Source organism: Pseudopipra pipra, chromosome 2 (assembly GCF_036250125.1).
Source record: "Pseudopipra pipra isolate bDixPip1 chromosome 2, bDixPip1.hap1, whole genome shotgun sequence".
Taxonomy (NCBI): Eukaryota; Metazoa; Chordata; class Aves; order Passeriformes; family Pipridae; genus Pseudopipra; species Pseudopipra pipra.
In genome coordinates this window covers 44,664,875-44,691,923 of record NC_087550.1, presented here as the reverse complement: position 1 = coordinate 44,691,923, position 27,049 = coordinate 44,664,875, and the positions used below count along the sequence as shown (strand labels likewise).

The 27,049-nt window shown below is 37.9% G+C and overlaps 1 protein-coding gene across 6 annotated transcripts in view; it reads right to left on the bottom strand.

The window, feature by feature from the left end:
* Positions 1–26,740, bottom strand: part of RNF17 (ring finger protein 17) — a 41,702-nt gene extending 14,962 nt beyond the window's left edge. Inside the window, exons 1-22 of one of the 6 annotated variants that reach the window (XM_064645268.1) lie at positions 26,666–26,740; positions 25,964–26,049; positions 25,237–25,328; positions 24,548–24,606; positions 23,492–23,547; positions 22,096–22,195; positions 20,927–21,022; positions 19,449–19,546; positions 18,457–18,628; positions 17,040–17,116; positions 14,723–14,797; positions 13,607–13,698; positions 10,719–10,880; positions 9,621–9,810; positions 9,011–9,176; positions 7,756–7,946; positions 7,084–7,222; positions 6,463–6,610; positions 5,647–5,762; positions 5,057–5,177; positions 4,201–4,318; positions 761–982 (exon numbers count right to left, since the gene is read on the bottom strand). In XM_064645268.1, coding sequence (XP_064501338.1) covers positions 761–982; positions 4,201–4,318; positions 5,057–5,177; positions 5,647–5,762; positions 6,463–6,610; positions 7,084–7,222; positions 7,756–7,946; positions 9,011–9,176; positions 9,621–9,810; positions 10,719–10,880; positions 13,607–13,698; positions 14,723–14,797; positions 17,040–17,116; positions 18,457–18,628; positions 19,449–19,546; positions 20,927–21,022; positions 22,096–22,195; positions 23,492–23,547; positions 24,548–24,606; positions 25,237–25,328; positions 25,964–26,040 — 2,567 coding nt within the window. In that variant the 5' untranslated portion in view covers positions 26,041–26,049; positions 26,666–26,740. Of the gene's footprint in view, positions 1–760; positions 983–4,200; positions 4,319–5,056; positions 5,178–5,646; positions 5,763–6,462; positions 6,611–7,083; positions 7,223–7,755; positions 7,947–9,010; positions 9,177–9,620; positions 9,811–10,718; positions 10,881–13,606; positions 13,699–14,722; positions 14,798–17,039; positions 17,117–18,456; positions 18,629–19,448; positions 19,547–20,926; positions 21,023–22,095; positions 22,196–23,491; positions 23,548–24,547; positions 24,607–25,236; positions 25,329–25,963; positions 26,133–26,260; positions 26,539–26,665 lie in introns of those variants that run through there. The other 5 variants (XM_064645273.1, XM_064645267.1, XM_064645269.1 and 2 more) reach the window with 5 other exon arrangements.
* Positions 26,741–27,049: the final 309 nt, after the last annotated feature.

Here is a 27,049-nt window from a genome sequence, read left to right as displayed (position 1 = left end):
ATGCACCCTGATTAGAATTCTGTAAACCTACCATGTTTTCTTAAGCCATGGAATTAATCTGAGAGATCCTGACCACATTATATAGCACTATTTGAAAGATTCAGTGTTCTCTCTTGACAGTTTGAGAGTGTGGTGCTCATTTAGTGTCATGACTAATTAAATGGAACTCTAGGTAGTTAAAACCAAGAAGGTAAAAAGATAAATAAGAAAATAAGCAACTTATGGTAAGCCACAACATATCCACTTAACTGTCTTCAAACAGTAGGCACTACTACCTAAATGTTACCTAAATATCTACCAAAAGATGGCTGATACACTATGTCTAGAAATTTTCTTCAAACTTCCTAACAGTTTACTGGAATCACGATGAAAAAAATTACTACTACTATAGTAATTCTATGACTTAGGATACTGGTATTATTTAACCAGACTTCTAATGAAGGAATGGGAAAGGGAAAAGAAAGAACAAAAAGATTCAATCTTTCTGGACAGTGTTGCATTGGCCCCAATACTTACTACATTAAAACTGATTTGAAATAGAAGTTAGATCACGTACTTAATTCGGAATCAGAAGTATTAATAAACTACAACATAGCACCAACTTGTCTTTTGTTCCTATGCTTTCCTCAACAAAGTAACATAAGTAAGCAGCCTTCAAAAAGTACAGTGTCAAATGCAACTCTATTCAGAATTTGTTCTAACTATACCTCACCACTCTGTAGTAAGAACATCTTAAGAGAAGTTCTTTGAATTTTAGTACCTTTTCAGTATACTTTCTGTTGACAGCAATTGTACAAAAATTTTACTAGGAGACACAATGTGACTAATTCTCCCATGTATCTCTGTGTTAGAAATCAATCTGAAATGTCCTTCATCCACAGGTTCCATGTCTATAGGATTTAAAACTTCAGAGCTTTTAGGATTTTCTTCTAGAGGATCATCCCATATTTCATTGGGCCCTACTGCAGTACTTCTGGTGTACCTGTAAAGAGCACAAAATAATTAGAATGGAAAGTTTAAACACATTTTAAACAAAGTGAAAATCGCTTGATAATCCCATTTTGACATGACAAGAATCATAACTTTAAAAAGCAGAAAAAAATCCCAACAAAACACAAACACTTATAAATGCTATTTATGAAACTCTGACGATAGCAACATTTTTTTTCCTCCTTCGGAAGGTTTCATTGCACGTTTTCATGTCAGATGGAAACACCATGCATTCCAGGCTGCCAGTGAAAGCTGAACCCTAATGTTTATGTTTGGCTTAAAAGATATCAAATTACCAGGATCATGCTTCTCTAAAGCAATGTTGTCTCTGAGTAAAAGCTGCAACATTCAACTCCTACAATGAGTAAATATTCCTTTCAGAAGTAAGGAATATTAACATTAGCAAAACATTTAACTTTCTAGCATTCCCTAAGGATAAAAATACAACATTAACTGGTACGAGCACTTCCCTAAGTAGAGTGTTAGATGAAATACAGTCATGGCAATACCTTGACGAAAACTTGTTTAAATTGTGTGGATTGGATAAAATAAAGCCCAGCAGCAATCAAGAGTTGCCTGCTGTGTATTCTGAGCCACAGCCTACCTTAGTACAAAAGTCTGCATGGATTATGCCACCTAGAGATTGTAACAGACTGCAGTCTGAAGAAGCATCCTTTATTGCAAAAGAACTGGTTTCTTGCAAATATCACTGACTGAAGGAGACAGCAAGCCCGACTTTAACTGCTGACCATTACTGGGCCTCTGAGAGGAAATTATTTTCTCTTTTCAGAGACTTAACTACCTGTCTTCTCCTTCAGGAGAAGAAAGCGAAGTGCTCTGTCAGAGAGAAAATTCCTTTGGATTTAAGTACTGAATCATCCACTACATCGGTAGTTTACGCACATCTTCCCGATGCAGGTATTTGGAAACTGCTGGGTAAAACAGTTAACTTGCAGAACCAGGAAAGAAATGCACACCAAAGCTCAGAAATATGCTTACCTTGTGAACAACTAGTCTGAACTATGAAATGCACGGAGACAATCTGCCACAGAGAGTTCTCCCAAGTGGAATACATGTTACATGCCTTACAACCCCCTTTCTAGTAACTCCACAATGGCATTATAATTGCAGATTCATCAGGAAAAAGACTATCAATTTGGAATGGATTTCAGACTCCAAGGTTTCATTCTGGAATTCTGTATGGTCTACCTCCTATCCCAACACAAGAGTAAGGTCACTGATGTTTGCCTATCAGCAAGTCAGCTTTAACAGAGTACTGTGTTCTCCTGCTTACATTATGCTAGTTTAGAGGAGACTTGGGTATCCCTCAACTGCATTAAACATGGAAGGTAGTCATACCACAAGTGTGACTCTAAATGACCTACAGCAGGTTTACATTATCCGGTCTTGCCTTTTTGCAGACATTCATCTTCACAAATGGGAAATTCAGTGAGAAAGAGGGACAAATGATCTCTGAACAGCTAGATACCCACACACACTGGAAAACAAAGCAAGCCAGAAGTCCCTACAAACCACCCCTTTGCCCCTGCTCCCCAACAGGAACATAATTCCAACCAAAAAACATGGTGCACTGGGTGTTATGTTGGTAGCTGGGAACAGGGGCTGAAGGGGCGACCTGTGACAGGAGAGGCCATGTGCTGCTCCATGGCAGACTCAGCTCTGCAACACCCCCTCCACAGGGCAGGGCTGAGCACTTCCTCCAGTGAAGCTGATGGCACTGCTAATTTAATGAAGAGCAGAAAACACCAAGGAGAGAGAGAGAGAGGAGGAACTGAAGAGACAACATAGGGAACCCCAAGATCCTAAGAACAGAAAGTATTTTGTGAGGCAAGAGGCCCACTCCTGAGGGACAGAGGCCTGTAGAGGGTCCATGCTGCAGCACAGGACGAAAAGAAGGAAGGAGCAACACTGATAAACTGCTGTGCCCTGAACCCAACCCCCTGCACTGCTCACTGCCTCCCTGAAGAGTCTGAGTGTAACCTGAGTGTAGGAGGGGGACAAGAGGTGCTTGGAGTAAATTTGATCCAGGGGAAGGGGGGAGGGTAGGTGCTATAGATGTTTGTCTTTTGTGTACCAATGCCTGAATCAGAAATCAAACAATTATGCTAATTAGTAATAACTAGTTAAATTAATTCTGTTATGCCTGCAACAGTACTTGGTAAGCAATTTCTCTGCCTTCATTTTGACCCATGAGTTTTCTTGCTCCCGCTTCTTTCATTTTCTCCCCAGTCAAACCAAAGGAGAAGTGAGTAAGTGACGAAAAAAATCAACGTTAGTCAAGTTACCACTGTTACACAGCAACTTATGTTAAAATGATATACACTTAATTGAAGGCTGGAAGCAGCCACCTAAGTATAGATGCAACACAACAAAATACCTTAGTGACAGTGACAAAACAACTCAGCTGTTCAGGTTTAAATAAAGCTGCTTAACTTTACAAAAATCTTACTAAAAACTGTGGCTGTGACAAATACAAGAATTAAGTGTTACTACGATTCAGTTGTATTTCTGAGTTAAGAGATGAAAATCCACTTATATGCTTCCTCCTGAAAAAAGTAAATACAGGAATTTCCTTCTGGAATAAAAACTTCCTTTTGAACAATCTATTTCCATCAGTATTCAAATATTTTTAATGGAAGAATAATTGTAGATTTTCATGAATACAGCCCAGGGACTATATCTATAAAAAGCCAGCAATTTAAATGCAGTAGTGTTATATCCTTATGAGCCTCATTATCCCCAACACACTTCCCAACTCTTCCTGTCGCTACCATAGCTGAAGAAACACCTGAATGTTTTTTAGTAACAGACCTTCCAAAGAGATGACTTACCTTAGGTGCAGGTTACAAACATTTCTTTTCTTACTACAGGGGAATGGGAACCTTAACAACGAACACTTTGGGAAGATCTGGCACTTAAGGACAGTACAAGTATGATGAAAACATCTAATCTCCAACTTTTCAATCAATTACAACTTCAACACATTATGTTAGTCAAGACTTAGTTTGAGAATTCAACTATCAAGCTGCAGACTTACACTCTAACTCACACCAGATAAATGTGATTTGTAAATTCAATTATCACAAATGTGGTAAATTCCAGCCACTGGAGGTGACATACAGAGGTCAGTAATTTTGATACATAAATTCAGTATTTCCAAATACTTTAAGTCATGAACAGTGTATTTACCCAGGTATGTAGGATGCTAGGTCTTCTTCAACTAGCTGGCAGTTAATACTAAACTTTCTCCCATTATTAGCAGAGGAATTGAAGAGTTCAACAGATAAGATGCTGTTATCTAAAATTTCTGTGAATTAATAATACAAACATAGTTAGTGCCAATTAGTGACAGTATAAAAACTACTTGTCATTTTAGAGGTACAATAAATGGTACTAGAAGACAGAATTTTGTAAAATTACATTTGATATATAAAATAATTAATTCTGAACATCAACAATATGTAGAGGCTTAGCTCTGCACATATCTAAAATTCACTGAAAATACAACAATCACTACAAAATACTGTTGTACAAAGAAACCAACTGCTACATTTAATTCCATTTATGCTATGAGTTCCCAACCAACATTCCACAGGGGCTGAAAAGTAACAAGCTGCATGTGAACAATAAACAGCATTAATAAAAATCCTACTAAGGCATGTATGTTATCTGAAATTCCTTTTTTTCTGGGGGCAATGTTTTAGAGTGGCAGCATTCACACTCCCAGCTACCAATGATGTTAGGAAGTGTTAAGAATAGCTAGTACTTATGGAAACAAGCCCATCTGAATGCACTAGAATACCTTTATCACCTAATGCTGGCGAGGTGTGTAAGAGAAGACAAACAGAGCTTTTGCCAGAAGTTGTATCTGTTACATCTCCCTCAGTTAGTTCACGTTTAGACATACTCACTCCAGGGTACCTCCAGCATGTATGAACATAAGCATTTCAAATAAATACTATTTTAAATATGAAAGTGCATGTTTCTACATTTAAGTCAACTTAATAATACGTAAAGAAAGATTAATACATTCTTGATAACTTACCAATTACCGAACACAGCATAAGTTTATCTTCAGTAATTTCTTCAAATCTTCTCTTGGCTTCTCTGTTCCACTCATTTGTCCCTTTAAAAGGCTCAATACAAGCCAGCCTACACCTGACTGCCTGAGGAATAACCCAAAATTATGCATCCAATATCACATATGTATCAGGACCATCTCATTACAGCTGAATCACAGACTTTGCTTTGCACTCATACAAGACTGCATGACCTTGGCTTCTGGTTCCACGTTACCACTACATGCTTTAGTAGCGGTAACTCTTCCCAGTAGCTGAGCATGAACCTCAAATTCAGACACATGCTTGCTGAAATAGAAAGAGCTTACTTCTCCTTGCCTTATCAATGCTTACTTGCAACACGATAAAGCTGCAAAAGCAACCTCATTTCTGATACTCTTACCTACTGAATGCTTGCCTTTCCTATCCTGTGTTCATTCATGTTTCAAAGAATTCTAAATCCTTAAAAATTATTTTATTTAAAAAGCAAAGATGTACACCCAAAACATATTAAGTCAGTCACATCATAAACCCCAGCAAAATTTTGAGTGCTTAATCCAGGCAAGCACTTATTTACCTTTTCTGGAAAGCTTAGAAACTCCTCTTTTACTCTGCGTATGTCTTTATGAGGTAAGTTAGCAGTGTTGCCATAGTCAACATACTTTACTGTAACTTCTTGACAACTTGGCAGCCCTTCAAGAAAAATAACCCAAGTTACTAGAACAAAAAAATAGTTCTCTGATGCAAGTTAAAGCACCAGAATTTCAGAGCAAAACTGAAATTTCCCACTATATTATCATTCACACAGTATAATAGTTGAATATAAAATTTTCTTTAAGGGCCAGCCATTTCAGGTTCCTGAAGTGACAGTGTTGGCATTTTGGTTCCCTAACACCTAACCTCTATGAGACACTGGCACACTAAACACATGCCCAATAGACATGTAAGCATACAGACATGCCACGTTGCCCACACAGGCAACACAGAGGTCAGCATAAGCACATCCCCCCCCCCCCCATCCCCTTTGGAATTACTATAGAGAATTATTAACCAACACTACATACACTCATGGGCTTGGCTATAATAGCCAAATCTGTAGTTCAAACTGTAACAGTTAAGTGAAATATTATTTAAAATAATTATATCGTAGAATTTCAACAGTCTCTAGAAAATGAAGTACACTGCTTCTTTTTATTTAAAAAAAAAAAAGCAGATGTATAACCAGTCTATTAATAGCAAAAGAATATGAATGAATACTGCTGACTTTATGAACCTATTAGTACCAGAATCCTTAGAAAAAACAATGGCTATTTGTTACTGTTTATATTCAGTGTGTGACTCTGATTTAGCTGCACAACTGATTTTGCAACTCAGCATTAGAGTGAAAGCTCACCTACAATCTGTGCTCTGTACCAATTCCCATCCTCTTGTTTTGCAATACAAGCTTGGCCTTCAACTGGGCAGAAAATTTCTGAGTCTTCTCCACAGTCATGTTTATATAACTCCTGAATTTTCTCTGGAAAAGATTCCAGGCTCTCTCTCTAAAATAAAATAAAACCCCAAAACATATATGCATTCCCGATGTTCTTTTTTCATGGCATTTTTGCTCTTCAAAGGGATATTTTTTTTTCTAGTAGTGTACTTTCTCGTCTTCCTCACAAAATTAAAAAGTGGTTCTGAATACATGAAGTGAATTAAAGAGCCTAATAATTGCTGAGTATTGCCCTGTTCAATCACCATTCTAAACCGTAAAACACTACATACACACATAGGAATGAACCATGTAACATAGTTGGCAAAAAATGTCAACTTTCCAGGATTCTAAGAACTCCTGGAATTAACCTAGGACCAAACTAGGATTGCAGGAATTAATATTATCTGTTAATTCTAGGAATCCTAACACTGAGTGACAGAACTTAATGGAAGTTACAGCTTATTTAGTGTGGACTACAAGTAGCTCAACATTAAAATGTCTGTTTGGTTTTATTTAAAAAGACTTTATTTCTAAACTTACCAACCGGAGGTAGAAATCACTTGGACTATTAATGTGACAAACTACTACAAAGACTTCTTCTCCTTCTTGTGGAATATTAGGTGGACTGTAGTGCAAGATGGTATTATTTTCTAATTGACTGGGAAGCTGTAGTCTAAACCTAAGGTAAACAAAATGAAATCTGGAATAAATTCAGTTAAAATTAACCGAGAAGGAACCCTTTTACATTCATAAAAAAACCCACAAAATGGTCTTATAAAAGTAACTTGATTCATGTTTATATCTATAGCTTAAACTTTCCTTCTTGAAGTTGGTACAGTCCATTATCTCTATCTTGTCCCATCACAAATGTAACATATAAAAAATGATATATGATATATGGCAGCTGGCTCCTAAAAAGCATTTATTTGGGATGCAGTAGTGTACTATTTACATTGTAAAAGAAAAAAAAGTAAAAGGTGAGATTCCACTACACATTGACAAACCATTTTCTTTCAGATTTCCTTTTCCTCAAAAGAAAAAGCAATTAACTGAGGAATACAAATGCAGTAAAAAATTATCTCCCACTGCTCCAGCCATCATAACTAGTTATGCTCAAAATAAACAACGACCTTTCCCCGTGTGCTTCACTTTGCAAGCATTATTCCATTATCAATTATGGCACAGGAGCATAAACTGAAGGAAAACACGTACCTTGCCAAATCTAAGAAAACTAATGCATCCTTGAGAGACACTGGTATGTTACTGCTTGTTTCACTGAATGGAGGTTTTCTCAAATCCACAATGAGAACACCATCCTCTTCTCTAAATACGATCATTGAAACAACTTTATTATTTACCAGTTCTAAAAATTTTTTCTTTGCTTCCTCTCCCCAACCTTCACCCTGTGTTAGAAAGAAAAAGTTATGAAGATGTCAGAGAATGTTAAAACAAAAAATACAAATAGTAATTAAAAATAAAATACAAGTAAGAAGGCACAGATGAAATACTGAACAAAGTTAGACTGTCTAGTCTATAGCTAGGACAGCACTAAATAGAATTCTTTATGATGGATTAATAAGTGTATTTAACTGTATAAAACTGAGTCAGATCAAAGGCCTCCAGTTTCCAGCATGTTTCCTCCGAAGATTCAAGTTTTAATCCCCTCTGGTTGTTCTGATAGATCAACTAGAATTGTCTTATGCTCTTTCATTTCACAACTTACATTTCTACTCTCCCAATTCACGTGAAAGGTTATTATCTTCTTATGTCTTTACATAAATTTACAATATACTTTAGGCAATTTACACATTCCTCCTCTCCACAACATCCTGGGTGATACTTTGTCTACCTCAAAGCCTGTCAGAATTTATTTCTCTGGGATCAAGTTAATGCATTTCTCATTTGATACTGCAAGTCTGAGACTTTTAGGTGTGAACGAAAATAATTCTGCAATATATATCCTATTCTTTGTAATGGAATAAAGACTGACGGTACTTTACTTGTTATTATACTGAAAGAGAACAACCCCTTTTCAATAGGTGGCAAAAAATTTTAATTAAGAAAAGGACAATCCCTGAAAAGATTCTCTTAAAAATTCTGAAGCCATTTCTTCTCTGGATGATTTTTGTAAGTTACTACTTGCATACCATTATCAGACAGACATGAAATAAAAGTATCAGTTCTGGAATTTGTTTTTAAGTTTGACAAAAGAACACGTCTAAATTAAGAGTAGTGAGATTTAAGCCCAAAACATGTATTTCTAAACCCAGAGCCTTTTTAAGACAGACTGCTATAAGCTCGTTTTCTTTCCAACAAAAGCAATGCAACCCATCTATTTACATCTGTACTCTTAAATTCAATTCTGTTTATAGTGGAATAAAGTAATTTAAAATTATATATTTAAGTTCTTTAGTATAAATCTTAAGGAAAAAAAGCTCCTGAAATACTTCAAGCGGCTTGTACTTACTGTATTTTTGGGAACAACATCCTTCAATGAACACCGTACTGCCAAAGGAGGAACAGCTGCAAGTTCTGCCTCAATACGCTGATCAGACTTCCTTACAAACAGACAAATGTCATCTGTTTCAACAGTTTGCAGAGCAGCAGGATCAGGCCTTTCAGTGGGATCATATCTAATGTTCAATGGGAATAAATGCAGTATGAACTTAAAAAAAAAAAAATCAAACCCGACACCTGAAAAGCCCCAAACCAAACCTCAGATTCACAACAGAGGTCATTATTGCAGCATTTGGCATAATGTTATGTCAATGAAACAGAACTAGAAAGTCTCAATGAAATAATTTTTTTCTTTTTTAAGCATTGAGGACTCACATGCTCTCTTTTACAACACAAGCCTAAGTTAAATATTTCAATGTATGAAGGCTGGTACACTTGTGTAATTAAATACACTGTCACTTTTTCTGTGGGAAATATGTACGTAGAGGATATTAGTGTCATTTGGGTATCTGGTTATCTGTGTGAAGCTGAGGAAGGACTTGTTTCTCAGAAGAGATCTTCCTGAGTAACAACAGTTAAGAACAACAACTGTAGACAAAAACCTCTCTCTGGAAACATACCCTGAGAAAGTTAAAACTATAGAGCTTCCAACATCAATCAGGAATACTTTCAGCAATGCAACATCACACACTTTGTATCTTATTGGACCACAAGGCTTCCTCTGATTTTTACTTTCTAGGGGAATTAGTTCAGTGATAGTTCCGCGGCACCACATTCCAGTTTCCTTACTCTTAATAAAAGTTCTAGCACCTATATGGAAGCAAATAAAAAGGGCTAAATTAAGTATTTTAAAGTATTTCACACTAGAATTATTACTACAGTTATGCACAATATTCCATTGTTCCCATTCTCCACACACATAGTAAAAATGCTATTGTTAAAATAAAGACAAACAGTAAAAACCTTCTCTCAACAGCCACTAGAAATTCCCTCCACCTTCATTTACAGTGTTCATAAGGCTAGGAAGTGTTTGTCTTGTATTAAGGAGTCATTTCTGGCAAACTTTCTTTACCTCCTAGTAAAGTGGCAATAAACCATTGATATATAAGGTTATGATATACTTTTCATCAGTTTTCTAAACACATTCTAGAAGTGGGTAACATTATCAACATGTGGATTAGAAAATAATTTTAGTGATTTAGCAACGTATTATTATCTTTCATTTTTACTCCTAGAATGGTTTCTATTCAGTGAATTTAAAAAAAAAATCATATCCACTAGAAGGGAATGTTGCTTGCACGATAGAAAGCTGATTTACTGAGATAATTAAAGAATTAGGCTCATCATTACAAGCTATATACTGAAAAAGCTACCAGTTAACCATTGCCATCTAATGCTGGAAAACATGAACTTCACAGCCAGGTGTTTCAACTGCTCTGGTTACTCAACGCACTCAGTTTGTTGAGATTGAGAAGAACTGCAGGTTTTTTTAATTCTACTGGTTTTGTTTATAGGTTTCAATAAAAGCCTACTTTACCAAATCATGTGTACAATGTTTCTCTAAAACAACTAATCGTAGATTCCAGAACATATAAGGACTGCTTTACTATGTAAAGGGGCAGGGGAGAGGAGAATAAAAAAAGGAGCATGATACTAAGGAATGCATATTGCAGGGTAGTATTTTAAGCCATGAAGACCTTTAAAAATTAACCATTTACCTAGTTCCAAAATGTCTGAAGGCCAGAGATACGAACTCTTATTACAACAGAAGTTTTCCAATTTCTTCTCTAAAGCCAAAGCTTCTTTCCTCTGTGAGTACCTCCGAATATAGAAATGGCTTGGATTTATAACATGGCTTACCAACACTAATTCTGTCAAACCTGAGTAAGACATAAAATAAGTTATCAAACACCCTCCAAGTGACTCCAACAGGTATCATCAGACATACAATTTGGCTGATGTTGCATTAATCATAACAACATTACCTCAAACAGATTTTAACCTGACAAGTCTGCTCACACTTGTTTCAAACTATTAGCATGTTTCTTTTCTGATGAAATTGCTCTTTTGAACTACCTCCCTCATACTACCCTGCAAAACAAAAGGCTTCTGTCACTGCTCACAAAGTCGTAGCCTGAATTTAAGTAGGTAATTCAGAGTTTGTATTCCAACAGAGAAATAGGAAGCTTCTAGAAAGCAAATTAGAGATTAAGAGTGCTACTTTTAAGAATAGATATAGAGACTTTTGTACAGTTAATCAGTGTTAATGTATGAAGATCAGGGAATGGCCTAAAGCTAGCAAAGAGATGACCCTATGTAAGGCAGTACTTGTGACTAAGCATCCAAATCCTTTGTACTACAGGTACCTCCATCTACTGGTGATACAAAAGACAGATTTCTCTTTCTGAAGCTACTCAAAGATCAGAGGGTTAATGGGTCAAAGGGTTTTAGAAGCCAGCAACCCAATTCTTACAAGAGTATTTTATACCACAAAGCTTCCTGCAAAGGGTGGACATCATAATCTAAATTCAATGTCAGCTGCATGACTGATCAGGGCACACCAGACACATAGATCTGCAGCGTCCTCGAGCACTGCCACCTCTGTGCCTATCTCTGAACTCTTAACAAATCATGGGCAAACGACTATAAAGAGTATGGCACCTGAAACCCTCTGAGCAGGTATGAAGGACTGTGCTTCCAAGTTTAGGAAATGCAGCCTCCAGAACAGATGCAAGATCACTCCTGGGCTTTTCTACTGGATAAGATGGTATCTGAATAAAACATCTGAATTACTTCAAAGATTTCACCAACAGGTACACAAACTGTTCTGGATCACTCGTGGTCACCATCTCTGATGATGTGATGAGTCACTTATCTCGTCTTACATGTAAAATCATAGAATCATAGAATCGATTGGGTTGGAAAAGACCTCCGAGATCATCGAGTCCAACCCTTGGTCCAAATCCAGTCCATTTACTAGATCATGGCACTCAGTGCCACATCCAATCTGCGTTTAAAAATCTCCAGGGATGGTGAATCCACCACCTCTCTGGGCAGCCCATTCCAATGCCTGATCACTCTCTCTGTAAAGAATTTTCTCCTGATATCCAACTTAAATTTCCCCTGGCACAGCTTAAGCCTGTGCCCCCTTGTCCTATTGCTGAGTGCCTGAGAGAAGAGACCAACCCCCACCTGGCTAGAACTTCCCTTCAGGTAGTTATAGACGGTGATGAGGTCACCTCTGAGCCTCCTCTTCTCCAGGCTAAACAACCCCAGCTCCCTCAGCCTCTCCCTATAGGACTTATGCTCCAGTCCCTTCACCAGCCTTGTTGCTCTTCTCTGGACCCGCTCCAGCACCTCAATATCCTTTCTGAACTGAGGGGCCCAGAACTGAACACAATACTCAAGGTGTGGCCTCACCAACGCAGAGTACAGGGGAAGGATCACTTCCCTGCTCCTGCTGGCCACACTATTTTTGATACAGGACAAGATCCCATTGGCCTTCTTGGCCACCTGGGCACACTGTTGGCTCATGTTGAGCTTCCTGTCAATTAGTACCCCCAGGTCCCTTTCTGCCTGGCTGCTCTCCAGCCACTCTGTCCCCAGCCTGTAGCGCTGCAGGGGGTTGTTGTGGCCAAAGTGCAGGACCCGGCACTTGGCTTTATTGAACTTCATCCCATTGGAATCAGCCCATCTCTCAAGTCTATCCAGATCCCTCTGCAGAGCCCTCCTGCCTTCCAGCAGGTCGACACTCCCTCTCAATTTAGTGTCATCAGCAAATTTGCTGATGATACACTCAATCCCCTCATCTAAATCATCAATAAAGATGTTAAACAGGACTGGGCCCAACACTGATCCCTGGGGAACACCACTAGTGACCGGCCGCCAGCTGGATGCAGCTCCATTCACCACCACTCTCTGGGCCCGACCCTCCAGCCAGCTCCTAATCCAAATAAAATCATTATGGTTGGAAAAGACCTCTAACACCCTGAGCACCTCCCGGACACCAGCTTGGTAGGCTCTGTTGGACTCACTCTAATAGGACAGTGATTTTTCAGTACTCCAGTGTCCAATATTGGACACAGTACTCCAGATTCAGTCCCCCAAGAGCCTAACAGATGGGAAAGATCCCTCCATGGACCTGTTAGCTACACTCTAACTAGTACAGTCTGGGGAAAACCTGACAAGTTGAGGAACCTAATTGTTACTGACAGCTAACGTAGGACAATGGCCTGGGAGAAGATTCAGTAACCTGAGAGAACTGGAAAAGAATTCTCCAGGAATTCTCTGATGGAAAAGAATTCTCCAGGAGCCAATGTCAGAAACTCTGAGGGGGACTGCAACAACCACAAGTCAAAAAGAATCATCAAGGAAGATACTGGAACTCATGAGCCCTCTGAGTGAAAACTGAGCAAGTTTTCACTAAGCTAAACAGGAGGACAAAAAAAAAAAAAATAGGTGTTTGCTCAAAGGAACTGAAACAGACATCATTAAAGAATTTGTATGAGCTAAATGTAACTACAAACACACAACATAATACAAGACACAAAAATAACATCATGCTTGGCAATGGAACATTGAAAGCATCACGTATGAAGAAACTTGCCTTCCAAATCATCCTCAAGTATTTCTTCTATTATGACATCAGGCATTTCTTCTTGGTTATCGAGGATAAACGTGTCTCGCCCATTATCTTTGCTATATTTGGGAAAAATTTTATTTAAAGACAAATTAATATAATTCAGTCTGTTTCCAGAAAAGTACGAGTCAAAGCAGAGGTTTTATCAAGAACACATCGCTATGTTAAGAAAACACCTCAAAAGAGCTGCTAAGAATAAACTGCATTTAGTTTTTGAATACCAAGACAACAAAAACAGTGACATGATCTCTGAAACCTAAAAAGAATTGGCACAGACACAGCACATATTCTCAGGTACAGTTCAACTGCATGAGCTAGCCCTGTTTAGATGATCAGAAAGCACAAGTACAAATACAAACTATTTGACAAAATGTTAATAGTGTACAGATACTCTTCATCCTAATTTGTAAAACTTTCAAATATTAGAGTATGCAATAAGCCTTTCTTAACATAATCAGTTTTATCTACAACAGTCCTCTCAGCAACTCTATTTTCAAGTTTTTGTCAAGGACAAAAAAAATAAAGGGGACTAATAAAATAAAAGCAATTTAGACTGTGAATTGAAAATACCACAATTTCAGTATTTGCTGTTCATTTGAGAGATTTATTTACACTTACATGAAATAATTTTCATACGCTGAAGTGATAAACATCTCTATTACATGTATTATGAACATGTAGACATGGCACTTAGGGACATGGTTTAAGGGCTGCCTTGGCATTGCTAGGTTTACAGGTGGACTGAATGATCTCAAAGGTCTTTTCCAACCTAAGTGATTCTATGACTGTATTATTACATGCCAAGCAAAGTTGAAAATCACTCAGCATAAAAAAAATGTGGACAACTTAAGTGATACAGCAAAACATACTTGGTTGAAACACAAGAAAAAACAAAGTGGCAGAACTGAAACACAAATTGGACTAACTGGAACGCTGACCTAAGCATCTAAAGTTTCACTTTGATTCAGTATACTCTTAGAATTCCATAAGCATTTTTTTTAATTTAGTCTCCAATAAATACTTGGTCATTAGAAGAACAAGTAAGTTACTGTACCTATCCTCTTTTATAAGAAAAATACTTACTTCTCTGTCATTTCCCATTTAATCTTGCCCAAATTTTCCAGTGAAGATATCATCTCGTTACTGTTCAGGAACAGGCTCAAGAGAAGAGAACAAGTATTACAGAAGGTGACATCTAAATCACTCTGACAGTTTGAGATCTATGGTATTTTTCAGAACAGTAAGAGGTTAATTACATACTCCGTTTTATTTCTTCCACTCCTATGAACAACAGATTTGGCTGCTCATTTATCTTCACATTCATACTTCAAAATTCTCTTGCCTTTTGCATCCTCCCTCATGCACAAAGTACTGCAATATTCACTTACTGTTTTCACACTTATACTCAGTTTAGTTCAATAAATTTTACTGCACAGAGAAAAAATTTTCTTCCTGAATGAAACCATAACTAAAGTCCAAAATGTATGTTTCTGTTTATTGTTACACTAATAACTATTTTCTCGATCACTGAAAAGTGGAAAAGTCTTTACACTTACATTAAGAGAACTGTAAATATAATTTCAATTAAATCCTTAGCTTTGCTGTCCAGTTTTAAAAACTGACAGTTTATAAAAACTGAAGTGTAAACAGTATTGAACAGCCATCTGTGCTCCTCTCCCACTGCCCCTTCAGGAATGCACTGCACCTACTCTTTGTTCTACAACGTTTTACGTCTACAGAATGTGCCTCAACTTCTGTGTACCTCCTAGCTGTGATTTTTAATGCCTCTGGTGTTATTTTGGAGTGACACAAGGTATGCAAGACCTTTATATTCATCCTTCATCAGGTCCCCTGTTTGGCTGAAGTTCTTAAAAAGTTAACCAATGCAGAAAGATGGGATTTTGTAGTGTTTTAGTTTTCTTCTAAGTTGGGACAGTTTGCCATTGTGCATTTAAACAGGCTTCTGTGAAATTCTGATTCAATGACATTGTGTTCAAAGTAGTGACTTGGTAGATAAGGCCTAAGTTTGGTAAAAGACCATTTTCAAGACTGCTTTATCCATATTCTAACTGAAGAACTCAACTAATGTGACAGGAGTCATCTTAATTTTTGTCTATCATTGGAAAAACCTTCCCAGGGAAGTGGTTGAGTCACCATCCCTGGAGGCATTTTGCTGAGAGTGGGGGATCTTCAGCCTGGAGAGGAGAAGGCGTGTGGGAAGACCTTATAGCACCTTCCAGAAAGAATCACACACAGATTTTCTGATAAGGGCCGTTGCACTCAGACAAGGATAACGGTTTTAAACTAAGAGAACATAGATTCATACTAGATGTAAATTTTTTTACAGCAAGAGTGGGTCAACACCGGAACAGGTTGCCCAGAGAGGTGGTAGATGCCACATCCCTGGAAAGGCCCAAGGTCAGGAGGGATGGGGCTCTGAGCAACCTGATCTCATTCAGGATGTCCTTGCTTGCTGGAAGATGTTTGGACTACATGACCTTTAAAAGGCCTCTTCCAACCCAAATCATTGTGTGATTTAAAATTGTGTGATGCAGACCTTATACTTAGGAACACAGTAAAGGTGAACTTGGTAGTGGTTAGGTTAATGGTTGGACTCAGTGATCTTAGGTGTCTTTTCCAACCTAAATGATTCTAGGATTGTATAACTGCTCATGCATGCAAGTAATCAACTTTGAACAACATTTGCCTGCGCCAGTCAGAATCTGATGGCACACCCTCACTGTATTCCCCAGAGTGATTCCACATCCTGACTTATAACAGGATCCCAAAAATGTTCCAAACTAGTACCACCTTTATTCTTCACCGTTTGCAAATGTGGCCTTTACTGCAGCACTCTGACCAGCCTTATGATCAAAAGCTGCATAAGGTCAGGTGTACCACAGCTATGACCTATTTTCTTACTCACTTCTGGAATAGAAATATCTGTCACTTCCAATGAGGGCTGCATGGCAACTGGGATTTTCCACAAATTTCTTCAGACATCAGTACCCCAAAAAACATATAAATGTTTCCTAAAGGTCAGAAACTGAGTACTTAAAAAAAAAAATTAAGCCATTATTCCCCCAATTTATTTCTACTTATAATGGAAGGAAAAAGTTTTTTTAAAGTGGCAGAAGTCTGTCAAGAATTTTTAAAATGCATGCCTATCTGTTTAGAGGGCAGCAAATCATATGTGCTTTCTCCCTGATGCCTCAGATGAAGGCTATTGCGTATTGTTAGTTAGGAGTTTATACTGATGTCTGAAGTAGTAGCTTTTCAGTAAACTGCAACTGAAGAAGTTCAATTTCTGCTGTTTAACTGTTGCATGAACAGTTTTTGTAATTAAGGTAACTGATGCATCCTTTTGCCCCCCAATATATCTCCTGCTTCAGTCATTTACCTTGAAAATATTTTTTCCTTCAAACTCTTCACTCTTGAGAGCTCAGCCTCAACTGGCAACTTTAAGTCATAAATAACCTGAAATTATGAAATACAATCTTAGGTTCCATTACACAGAAAACAGATTACACAAATTCTCATGACCTACAACATGACAAAGCCAGAATGTGACACCTTTAATTTTATGGAAAAAAACCCAAGAGTTTAGCTGATAGCCAACTCTCCAATAGATCTTCTTACCTTGCCAAGAATTAATGGCTGGTATGCTGTAATGTTAGCATGTAAACAGAAGCAGAAATCAGACACTCCTTTTGTTTCAACAGAAGAAAGTGATTTCTAAGTAAGAAGACAGGCCTATGGGAGGACAGTGGCGGGTGCCAGTTCAAAAAAAAAAAATCACACTGGTTAAGATGGAAGAAATGACAGGGAAAAGAAAAAAAAGGAGGGATTAGACTTCTGGGTCAGGTGAGAGACTCACTTTATATAGAAAATGATGAATGGATGCAGGGCATGTGACTTTGAAAAGCACACTTCTTCAAAGAATAATGAGACCAATTATTCATTCTTTCTCTCAACACAAGAGCTATAAAGGCTGCAAATTAAATAACTGTGTGGCACATTTTGAAAGAACAGAGGGAGTTATTTTATATACACCTCATTTTAAATAGTAAAATGTGAATCTCACTGCCATGACATATGAACACATACATATAATAAAACGCATACACGAACACACCCATGCACACTGCCACAAGCTTTACAAAGGCATTCAAGGAGGTATGGCACAAGCTTATGACAGAAGGTGATGATGTTTATTCAGTGTAGTGACCCTGATGTATCCTAGTGATTCTAAGATTGCTAACCTTCAACTTCCCATACTCACTAAATGCTCGGTTTCTTAGATGCTTCCCCAAGCATCTTCTCCTCTCTGTTGTCAGAGACAGGAGACTTCACAGGATGGATCTTTGGTCTGAAACAGCATGGCAGGTAGCATGGGCTTCTATGAACAGCAGATATGATGGGGAGGAAGAATGAAAGTAAAAGCCTGGGACCAAGAAGATCAGGACAGTGTGGCTATTAATTCTGGAGTAGTTCTCTGAGAAGGTTTGAGAGCTCTGGAATGGAAAAGGTTTGAGAGACTTCTGAACTGATGAAAACATCACCCTTTCACTGATCAGTACTGTGTCAGTTTGCCTGTCCTCCCCCTCCATCTACTGTTTCAGACAGCAAGCTCTTCAAGACAAGAACCACCTTTTTTGCATCACATCAGTCACCAGATGTGTAAAAGTGGAGTAAGAATACAATACTGCAAAAACATCAGTACTAAAATCAGCAAATCCAGATCACAGACACTTTCAATCCAATTTTGAATGTATTCCTTGAAAATAAGTTATTTCACAGTACAAGAATGTAAGTACCTGAGCGAGATCACAACAGTTTCTTAGAGAATGTGAGAGTTTTAATTCCTTCACAGTCCTAATGGCACCAATCAAGTGCTTTTTCTTCTCTTCAATGACCTCTTTAGCTTTTGCAATACTTGCACTGTAGTCGTTGATGTTCTCCATCAATTCTGCAAACAATTTCCTTTTCCTGTATTAAAAACATTACTTTTCAGAATTTAATATGCACTCAGCTGTACAGATTCAAATGAACTGTAACACACAACTACCAGTCATACCACAACACAAAGTGGATACATCTCACACATAGGATCCTCTTCCCCAAACAGTGGAAAGCAGAAGCATGGCAAACACACTCCACAACTGGAGGAACAACAAAAGTTAGAGTTCACACTGAAAAGTCACTTTTCTAGAGAAATATTTCTTTATCAAATGTCAGAAGCACTCTCCCATTTAAGCCTCCTGATATTTCCAAACACACTGAGCTGAAAACTAAACAACTGGATTTTACAAATTCAGTCCATTAAGATACCAGATCCCCTGCTCGGAGGCTCTTCTTGTAACCTAAGCTTTGACATCTCTCTCTTCCTTAAATCTGAAGATACAAATATTTTTGAAAACAAAGAAATGAAGTGTCCTTAGGCTTCTATCATTTTGAAAATTTGCAGAAAGTGAACTGAAAAAACCGAAGTTATTCCTGCTGTTAAACTGATCCTCCACTGATGACAGTATTAAAAAACCTTCAAAATTGAGCTTTTTAAGAAAATTAACATCATGACTATTTTTTCTTAAAGAGTAGAGTCTGCATAAGTTAAGTGTTTTCCAACCACACAAACCAGTTCCAAGATGCCACAACGAAAGGGCAAAAAATACTGTGCAAAAATTAAACCCAGGTATTATGAAATAATGGTACAAGAGACTAAAATTTTAAGAATTCTTCTACCTGAATTAGAAACAGGTTCTTGATAAAAGTAGCTCACCCATGCCAAACGACAAAACTAGATTACTACCTTGAGAGGAGAGTAATAAGTTCATCAAGAGTTCTATCTGCAGCTTCTGTAACTTTGTCTCTTTCGTGCTTCACTTTCAACTCCAAGCATTCCAGCATCTGTTTTGTTCAATATGATAAAACATGCATTTATTATTTCATTATTCATTATTTTACTCACATGACTTTTTTTAAAATTCAGGACAGAAGCAATGAACAGTAAGATGGTGATTAATACTCCAAGAAAGAGTGACACTTCAACCACTTACAGCTCATTACAGCCCTTTGTTTTCTCTAATTTCAAGTCAGCTGGCACTGTTTGGTACCTCCTCAACTGAAGCCTTTAGGTCTATGAGGCAAGAAACAGGTAGATCTTGGGCCCACTGCCTCACTTTCCTTATTTGACATTCAAGCATAGCACCATGTACAGATAACTAGCACGCTGAGATTTCTACTGTTTTTTAAAACCCACTGTGAGCATAAAGTGAAAATAAAATAAAAAATTCCTACTCTGGCTAAACATCAGTTTTGTCACTATAGTTACATTTAAAGAAAAGACTATGGAAAAAGATATGCAACACTGCTTTGGCAATTCCGATCTTTGTTGAAAAGCTGTTGCAAGACCACTGTTGTACCCATGAGTTATTATATTAGAGCTGCTGAAATAGTACATTTTTACAAGATACTATTAGTATATCAGTATGAATTCAATATAGCTTTGCTTAACAGACAGATTGGCCACTGCAATGAAGTAAGTTAGAAAGGGAATGGAGAACAAGCTTTAATCCATGATTACTAGAACTAAGCTTTTGAATCATTAAATACTTATATACCTGTGTATCTTACAATACAAATAAAATGTAAATAAGTGGCAAACACAGAACTGCAAGTTTTGCTACAGCACATTTAAAAAGAGTTAAAGTTTAAATAATTACCATTGATGAAGCTCAAAAGTTACTCAAAATCTAGTAACAGCATTCTCTGCTATTTTAGGATTCTTCCTATGTTTTATACTCTGCATAAAAATGTATTACTTGATTTACATGTTTTTGCATATCCTGTCCATTATCTTTTTTACTCCTGTTGCCCATATAATTTCTTTTCTGCCTTTAAATCCAGAAAGAAGCACAGCAGAAGCAGAAAGCTAGCATAGTTGCTAGAGCAAAAACAAATGCTGAATTTTACCCTGATCCAAGGAAATACAAACTTAGTATTTAAAGACTGGCTTCATATGGTTCTGCTAAATATTCATATTGACGTATTAACTTTAAATTATCTTGTGTACTCCTTTACAGACTACTCCTCTAAGCTACGGCCTGGAGTTTAAGGCTGTATATTCACAGAAACAGCATGAACAGTTGAAGGACAAAAGAGATACCAAAACAAAAGCAGTAAAAGCACATTTAAATAGCATGTTAATGTGTGACTACTCGTAACAAAAACCTTCAATAAAGGATATGATTTAATATTTCATGATTTATTTAAGTGATTTTCACCCACCTTCTCTGCTTCATGGAAGTGGCCAAGATTACAAACAGCTATGCACAAAGCTTCCTCAATATCTTGTTCAGTATTGTTCTCCTGAGGAAAGATCTGCTAATGAACACAAAGTTGCTTGTATGACTAAAAGACAAGATGGTTTGTAACCATTTGCCATTCTGATAGAGGCAACTGTGAGTGTCTGGTGCGTGTTAGTACTCTGAGCAGGTCTATAGTGGCCAACAGGCCCAAAATACTTAGCTCACCTGAATTTCACTGAGAACATCTACACTGTAGTATTTATGGAACACATTCTAGAATTGTGTTTTAAAATACCCAGTTTACTTGCACACACACACACACACAAAATGACAAGTACATGAAGGAAAAGCAAAATAAAATTACTAATGCAGAGGAAAGATAACATGGAAGACTGAAGAATGGGAATACTGCAGCCTAGAAAAAAGTATAATGTTTAGGAATATCATTTGGGGAAAAAAACCCAAAAACATAGTAAGCTCCCAGTATTAGGCTGACGCAAGACAACCATTTTCAAATTTTAATGGGCACTATAACAAAACCACCTAAGAAACCATGACAGACATTTGCACACTATGATTCCTTCAAGGTCAGCATACAGGACAACCTCCATGGAAGAAAACATGACTGGCATTGGATGTATCACTTGTTTCCAATTTACTCTGTCATATTAAAATATCCACAACATTAGCTCCCCTGCCTAAAACTTCACAAACCTCATTCAGAAAGATCAGGTTAGGAAATTTAGTAGAATGTTTAAAGACAGATCCCTTTTGTTCAATAACCTTTTTGCCCTGAATTATTGCCCAAAGGAGGTAGGCGTGAGCCTTGCAGCACTAAAAAAGAAGTACCAAACCCAATACTGTAAAGCCTGGGATGTCGTAAGAAAAGCTAAACTCAAAACACATATTTTCACAGCCAGATGAGTAGAACTAATACTCTTCAGCTAGGATCCCATTCAGAGATTTGAGCTGCACTCATTTTGTCAAGTTATTTTAACACTGTAGCCACACATCAGTTCGATGGTAAGATGGAATAACAGCACATAACTATTAAAGGCTGCAGGCGTTTGTATTTTAAGAAGTACAGTATTAACCATGCATATACAAATACAACAAGTGAGAATATAAGGAAATTATGTGTTAACACACCATGTCAGTTGATGGAGTTAGAGCTGGTTCATCCTTCAGCCCACCATTTGAAGAGAACAGGTGATGAACATTTTTCTCTTCAGTATTGTGACTGAAGGGCCTGCAAACCAAAATCTTTTAAGGAAAAAACCATGCATTTTAAATAAAATATCAAACTTTCTACAAATACTTTATATATGTATTTCAAAATTTATCATTAAATGCATTCACACCTTTTTTTAGAAACAGTTGAATTCACACTGATATGCAGCAGATACCTCACTTTTCAAAAAATTTGCTTTCTACTAGAATCCTCTTAGAAGCAACTATTTCTCATTTTACAATTTTTGCAAGGCTTAACAAAACCTTAATAGTTAGCAGTGATTCTTATCCTCACTGAGTAAATGCACGTCTATTAACATTCCAGGATTAATTTTTCATTTGTTGCCCAAACCTTTTCTTTTCAGACAGTGATTGTGCTGTTAAAATCTTTAGAATACACAACAGGTGATATCAAAACCGCCTACTGGCAACCTATTAGGAAGGCTATTAAATTCAGTTGTATGATCATCCATGCTTGCTCTTCTGCAACAGCTGACAAGACTTTCACAAAAACAGAAAAGCAGCCTCATTCCAGGAAGGAAGCATTGTGTTGTTCTTCCTGTGTTCATTTTGTTCCTTTTGACAGACTAAGAAGATCTCGAGAGCACTGCTGCAGAGATCAACAACCATATATGAAATCTGGAGTTTCTATTCCACTTTGGGCAAGGTTAGCAATGCACGCTACATGTGCCAAATTCAGAAGATAAATTTCCTACATCTTCCTTCCAGAACAGGTCCTTTATGTAACAGATCTGAAAGAATTATCTGGGACTATCCTCCACTGTACAAACATTAATCTCAACAGCAACAGCAATGGAGGAAAAGACATCCAGTTTAAGACTTCTTTCAGGTTCACCTCGACTAGACAAATAAGCAAGAGAATGTAATTTAGATATGACAAAACCGCAGAACATTGATGGCATCGATCTTTATACAGCTGTGACTGGTTACCTAAGCAGAAGGTGCAGTGGGATCAGCAGGGGGAGGGGGAAGGAGACGTTTTAATGGTACAGTCCTTACTACCACAGCCCGGTATTTCTCTCCCCTCATCAATGATTTACCACGGTGCTTAAGCTTTCACACGTTCTCAAGGCAAACCAATTTGTTTCTTGTTGCCTCTCAATAAAACCGTATTTGTACTCAATGTGCTCCCACAGCACTAGACAACCATGCTAAGAACACATTAGTAAAGTTTAAAGAACACGCGCACACACAAAAAAATCAGCCCAACGAAAATGTCTGGAAACGCTTACTTGGTCAAGTCCTCTCCCGGTCTGACACGTAAATACATAAAAAGAGTTTAGTAAAAGTTTACCTTGCTGCTCTTTCTGAGTTGCCACCACACAGCCCAAATTTAAAGTAAGTTCTGGTCTAGATTCAGAGAGAAAAAGGCAGCAAGTTCAAATACAGGGTTATAGCTAAGTCCCAGGAAAAAAGATGTTCTATAAACCTGTTTTCCCATTCAGTACCCACCCCCGCCCCTCATTTCAGTTAGACCAAGCTTCAAAACAAGAGCTATTAAATAGTGAGATCTAAGAACCTCTAAGGAAAAAGCTTCCAAGCAGAAGTTCTGTAGCCATAAGTGCACCTTTGTAATAAATAAAAAACACTCCTAGTAAACGGAATACCAATTTCCTGTTTGCGCTTAGTATTTTTCTCACTACTACGCAAAATTTGTAATATTGCATTACTGGACCAGACTCTACAAATTACTTTTGCAATAAGGTTTAATTGCAGGGCTTAAATGCCAAAGATTTGACTCATCTGCAGTTTGCAATAAATACTAAATCTGAATTTCGTAAGACAAAAAAGTCTGGCAACACTCTAGCTTTTGCATAAATTTAAAGAAAAAGCACTTAATGTTTGTCCAAAATACAAATTTCTGTGAAACAAATGGCATTAGCATGTCATAACACAGACTCACATGCATTTTATTGGTAACACAGACTCACCCTACATTTTATTAAATGTAGAAACAGAAGTATGTTCATAATTCATGTATTACTGGGCAAAGTGAAATTGTATTTTTTTTTAAAATCTTTTAAGTCTTTATGTGGGAGCTGACAAAGTGTTCATATGCATCAGCTGCTTTCTTGTACATTGTGTGCAAACAAGAGGGTGGAACACAGCTGGCAACATGGGGCACTAATCAGAATTGTAAAAAACCACCTTCCTAAAGCCAGGCTTTGGACATCTCATGTGCACTACACAACAACACTGCATAATGAGAAATGCTGGGCAAGCAGGTGATCATAAAGTGCAGACCCTTAGCTCAGAGGGCACCTGAGCTGACTTTAATCACACTCAAGATCCTGTAACATCAGTATTCCAACTACATTGACTAGTGAACAGAAAGCTTTAGATAACTTACTTCTGTAGAAGAGAAACAAAAAAAGTCAGTGTCTTCATCCTTCACGTCACCATGCAATGCTGTAAAAGCAAGCACAGAAAACTTCTGTAGGGCATCCTAACCCATGAGACAAGAGGAATATACGATCACAGGAGTCTTCTAGATAGCATTCATCAAGTCAACACAAGCACTGACTGTTTTACTGACAGAATGTGAAAGCCAGGAATAAAAGTCCAGATAAATAGATAGAGAAGTTATCTGGGAATCACAAGGTTGAGTTGCATGTAATGATCAGGGTATTATCTGCATCATTCACTGTATTATGTTGCTACTGCATTCAGGAGAGGATAAACACGTATGAGGCAAAAAGACAAAAGCAACCACACATTCAAAAAATTGTTTCATAAAGAACCCGTAAATACTATGCATTCAACAAAATCTTGGAGAAAAGCTACTTATGCAGAAAATCCCACAAAAATGAGGGTTTTTTTAGAACAAATTTGTCAATAGTTTTGTCAAGAAAAACAGCAGGAGAGGAAGCAAAAGGTATTGATTGTTCTCCCTAACTACTGGAAATACATCAAATAACCAATGTGTTATTCAAAGGTGGCAGTACATCTACTACCCTTAACAGACCATATAAAATGCAAAATAATAGTGAAGAGTGTATACAAAAAACCTGCTGGAAATAAAAGATCCAAAAGCCTCACCTTCCACATTCAGAGCCTTTGACATATGACACAAATCACTGTTTCTCTGATTTGGTTCTGTAAAATCCTCTTCTAATAGCTTAGGAGATTGCCTTCAAAGGTAAAAGTAAAGATTTAAGAGCATCAGGGATATCAATAAAAAATAAATTCTGACTTTCAGCTCTCTTAGAACTAAGCTTGCCCACTTTACCAAATGACATTATGAAGAAGGTGCAGTTAACCAAACACACACACATACCACACAACAAAAAAATCTGCTATCCTCTTAACTGGAGAGGTACTTTAGCTCTACGATACTGAATACATCATACATAAAAGTAGTACTACAGCTTCTCTGTATGCAGTATTTCAGGTAACTAGAAACAGCACTAATAAATTATTATATAATCAATTTTAATTACAATAATTCTAGTTATTTAACTAAAAACACACTGAATAGATGAACAGTGATTTAATTACTTGTAAAAGTACATTCAGATCAGTATAATGTATAAGTAGCCTAATAAGTCGTTATTCAATAAGTTGCAACTAAAATGTCTTTTTCCGTGGACCTACTACAAATGCTAAAGCTTTTCACAAACTGTGTATTTTTACTCATACATTAAAAAACGGACTCACTTGCAATTTTGCAGAATACAACCGTTATTTTCTACATTTTCTCAATTCTATTTCCTGATAAACATACTGTCAGAACTTTTAAAGCCACTAATCTCAAAAACTCACATACCTCACAGCTTTCATTTTTCTTCTGTTAAGTTCTTTATTACTGTCATCCAACAAGTAGAATTCTTTTTTTCTATTCATGGCGTCTGACTTCGGGGGAAAGAGAAATGACAAATTCTCTACAACATAACCCAGTTCATCACTTAAGACAACATTACAGATTCACATCACTTTGCAAGAGAGACGGACACAACAATCACAAAGGCTAGTTTTTCCTTGAGAAGCAAATCTTTCAAACGCAACAGTGCAACAGAAGGGTGGTCTGCTTTGCACTACCCAAGCTCCTCCACCCCAACCTTACCACTCCTGGTGTTCAAGCCTCCTTCCCCAGCACGTATGCTCCAAAAGATAACTTCTTACTGCGGTATCTCCATGCTGTAGAATCACACCCTGCTCGCAATCCACCACGTCTGCTAACCCCGACTCCTTTCCTTAAGGACTGCTATCTGGCCACCTGGGCTTCCCTTCTAGATTTACTTATACCCGGCAACTTCACTGTCTTCACCTGCCCTGTTCTCTTGTCCTACCCTCTTTTCCTTCTTTCACACCCTTTCCGCTTTTTTTTTTTTTTTCTCGTTTTGTTTTGTTTTTGTTTGGTTGTTTTTTTTTTTTTTTCTTTGCTACTCCGCGAGAGGTGCTCTTTCCCGCTCCCGGTTCAGGCGCCCAGCGGAGCGCTCCCGCAGGTGCCCGGCGGAGCAGGACGTACCGCGCCAGGACGCTCCGGGCCGGGGCTGCGCTGCTCCCGGCTGAGCGCAGGCAGCGAACGGGCGACCCCGCCCCTCACGCTGCCTCACGGAACCCCCCGCGCGCCAAAGCAGCCGCCCAATCGGGAGCCTTTTCAGCGCCGCCGCAGCCAATCAGGGCCGGGCGAGAGGGGAAGCGCGGCTCTTAATGGAGGCGCTGCCGGGCCTGGTCGCTCGGTGGTGTGCTGTGGGAGCAGAGGGTTTCCCTTAGAGGGAGTGTGTTTCTCGGGTGCAGCGGTATAAGTGCCGCCAGCAACCTAGTGCCACGCACTCCACCGCCAGAGGGATCGAGTAGAGAATCGGGAGGGGGAAAACGAGAAAACTCGTGCGTTTATATGCAGTTTAAC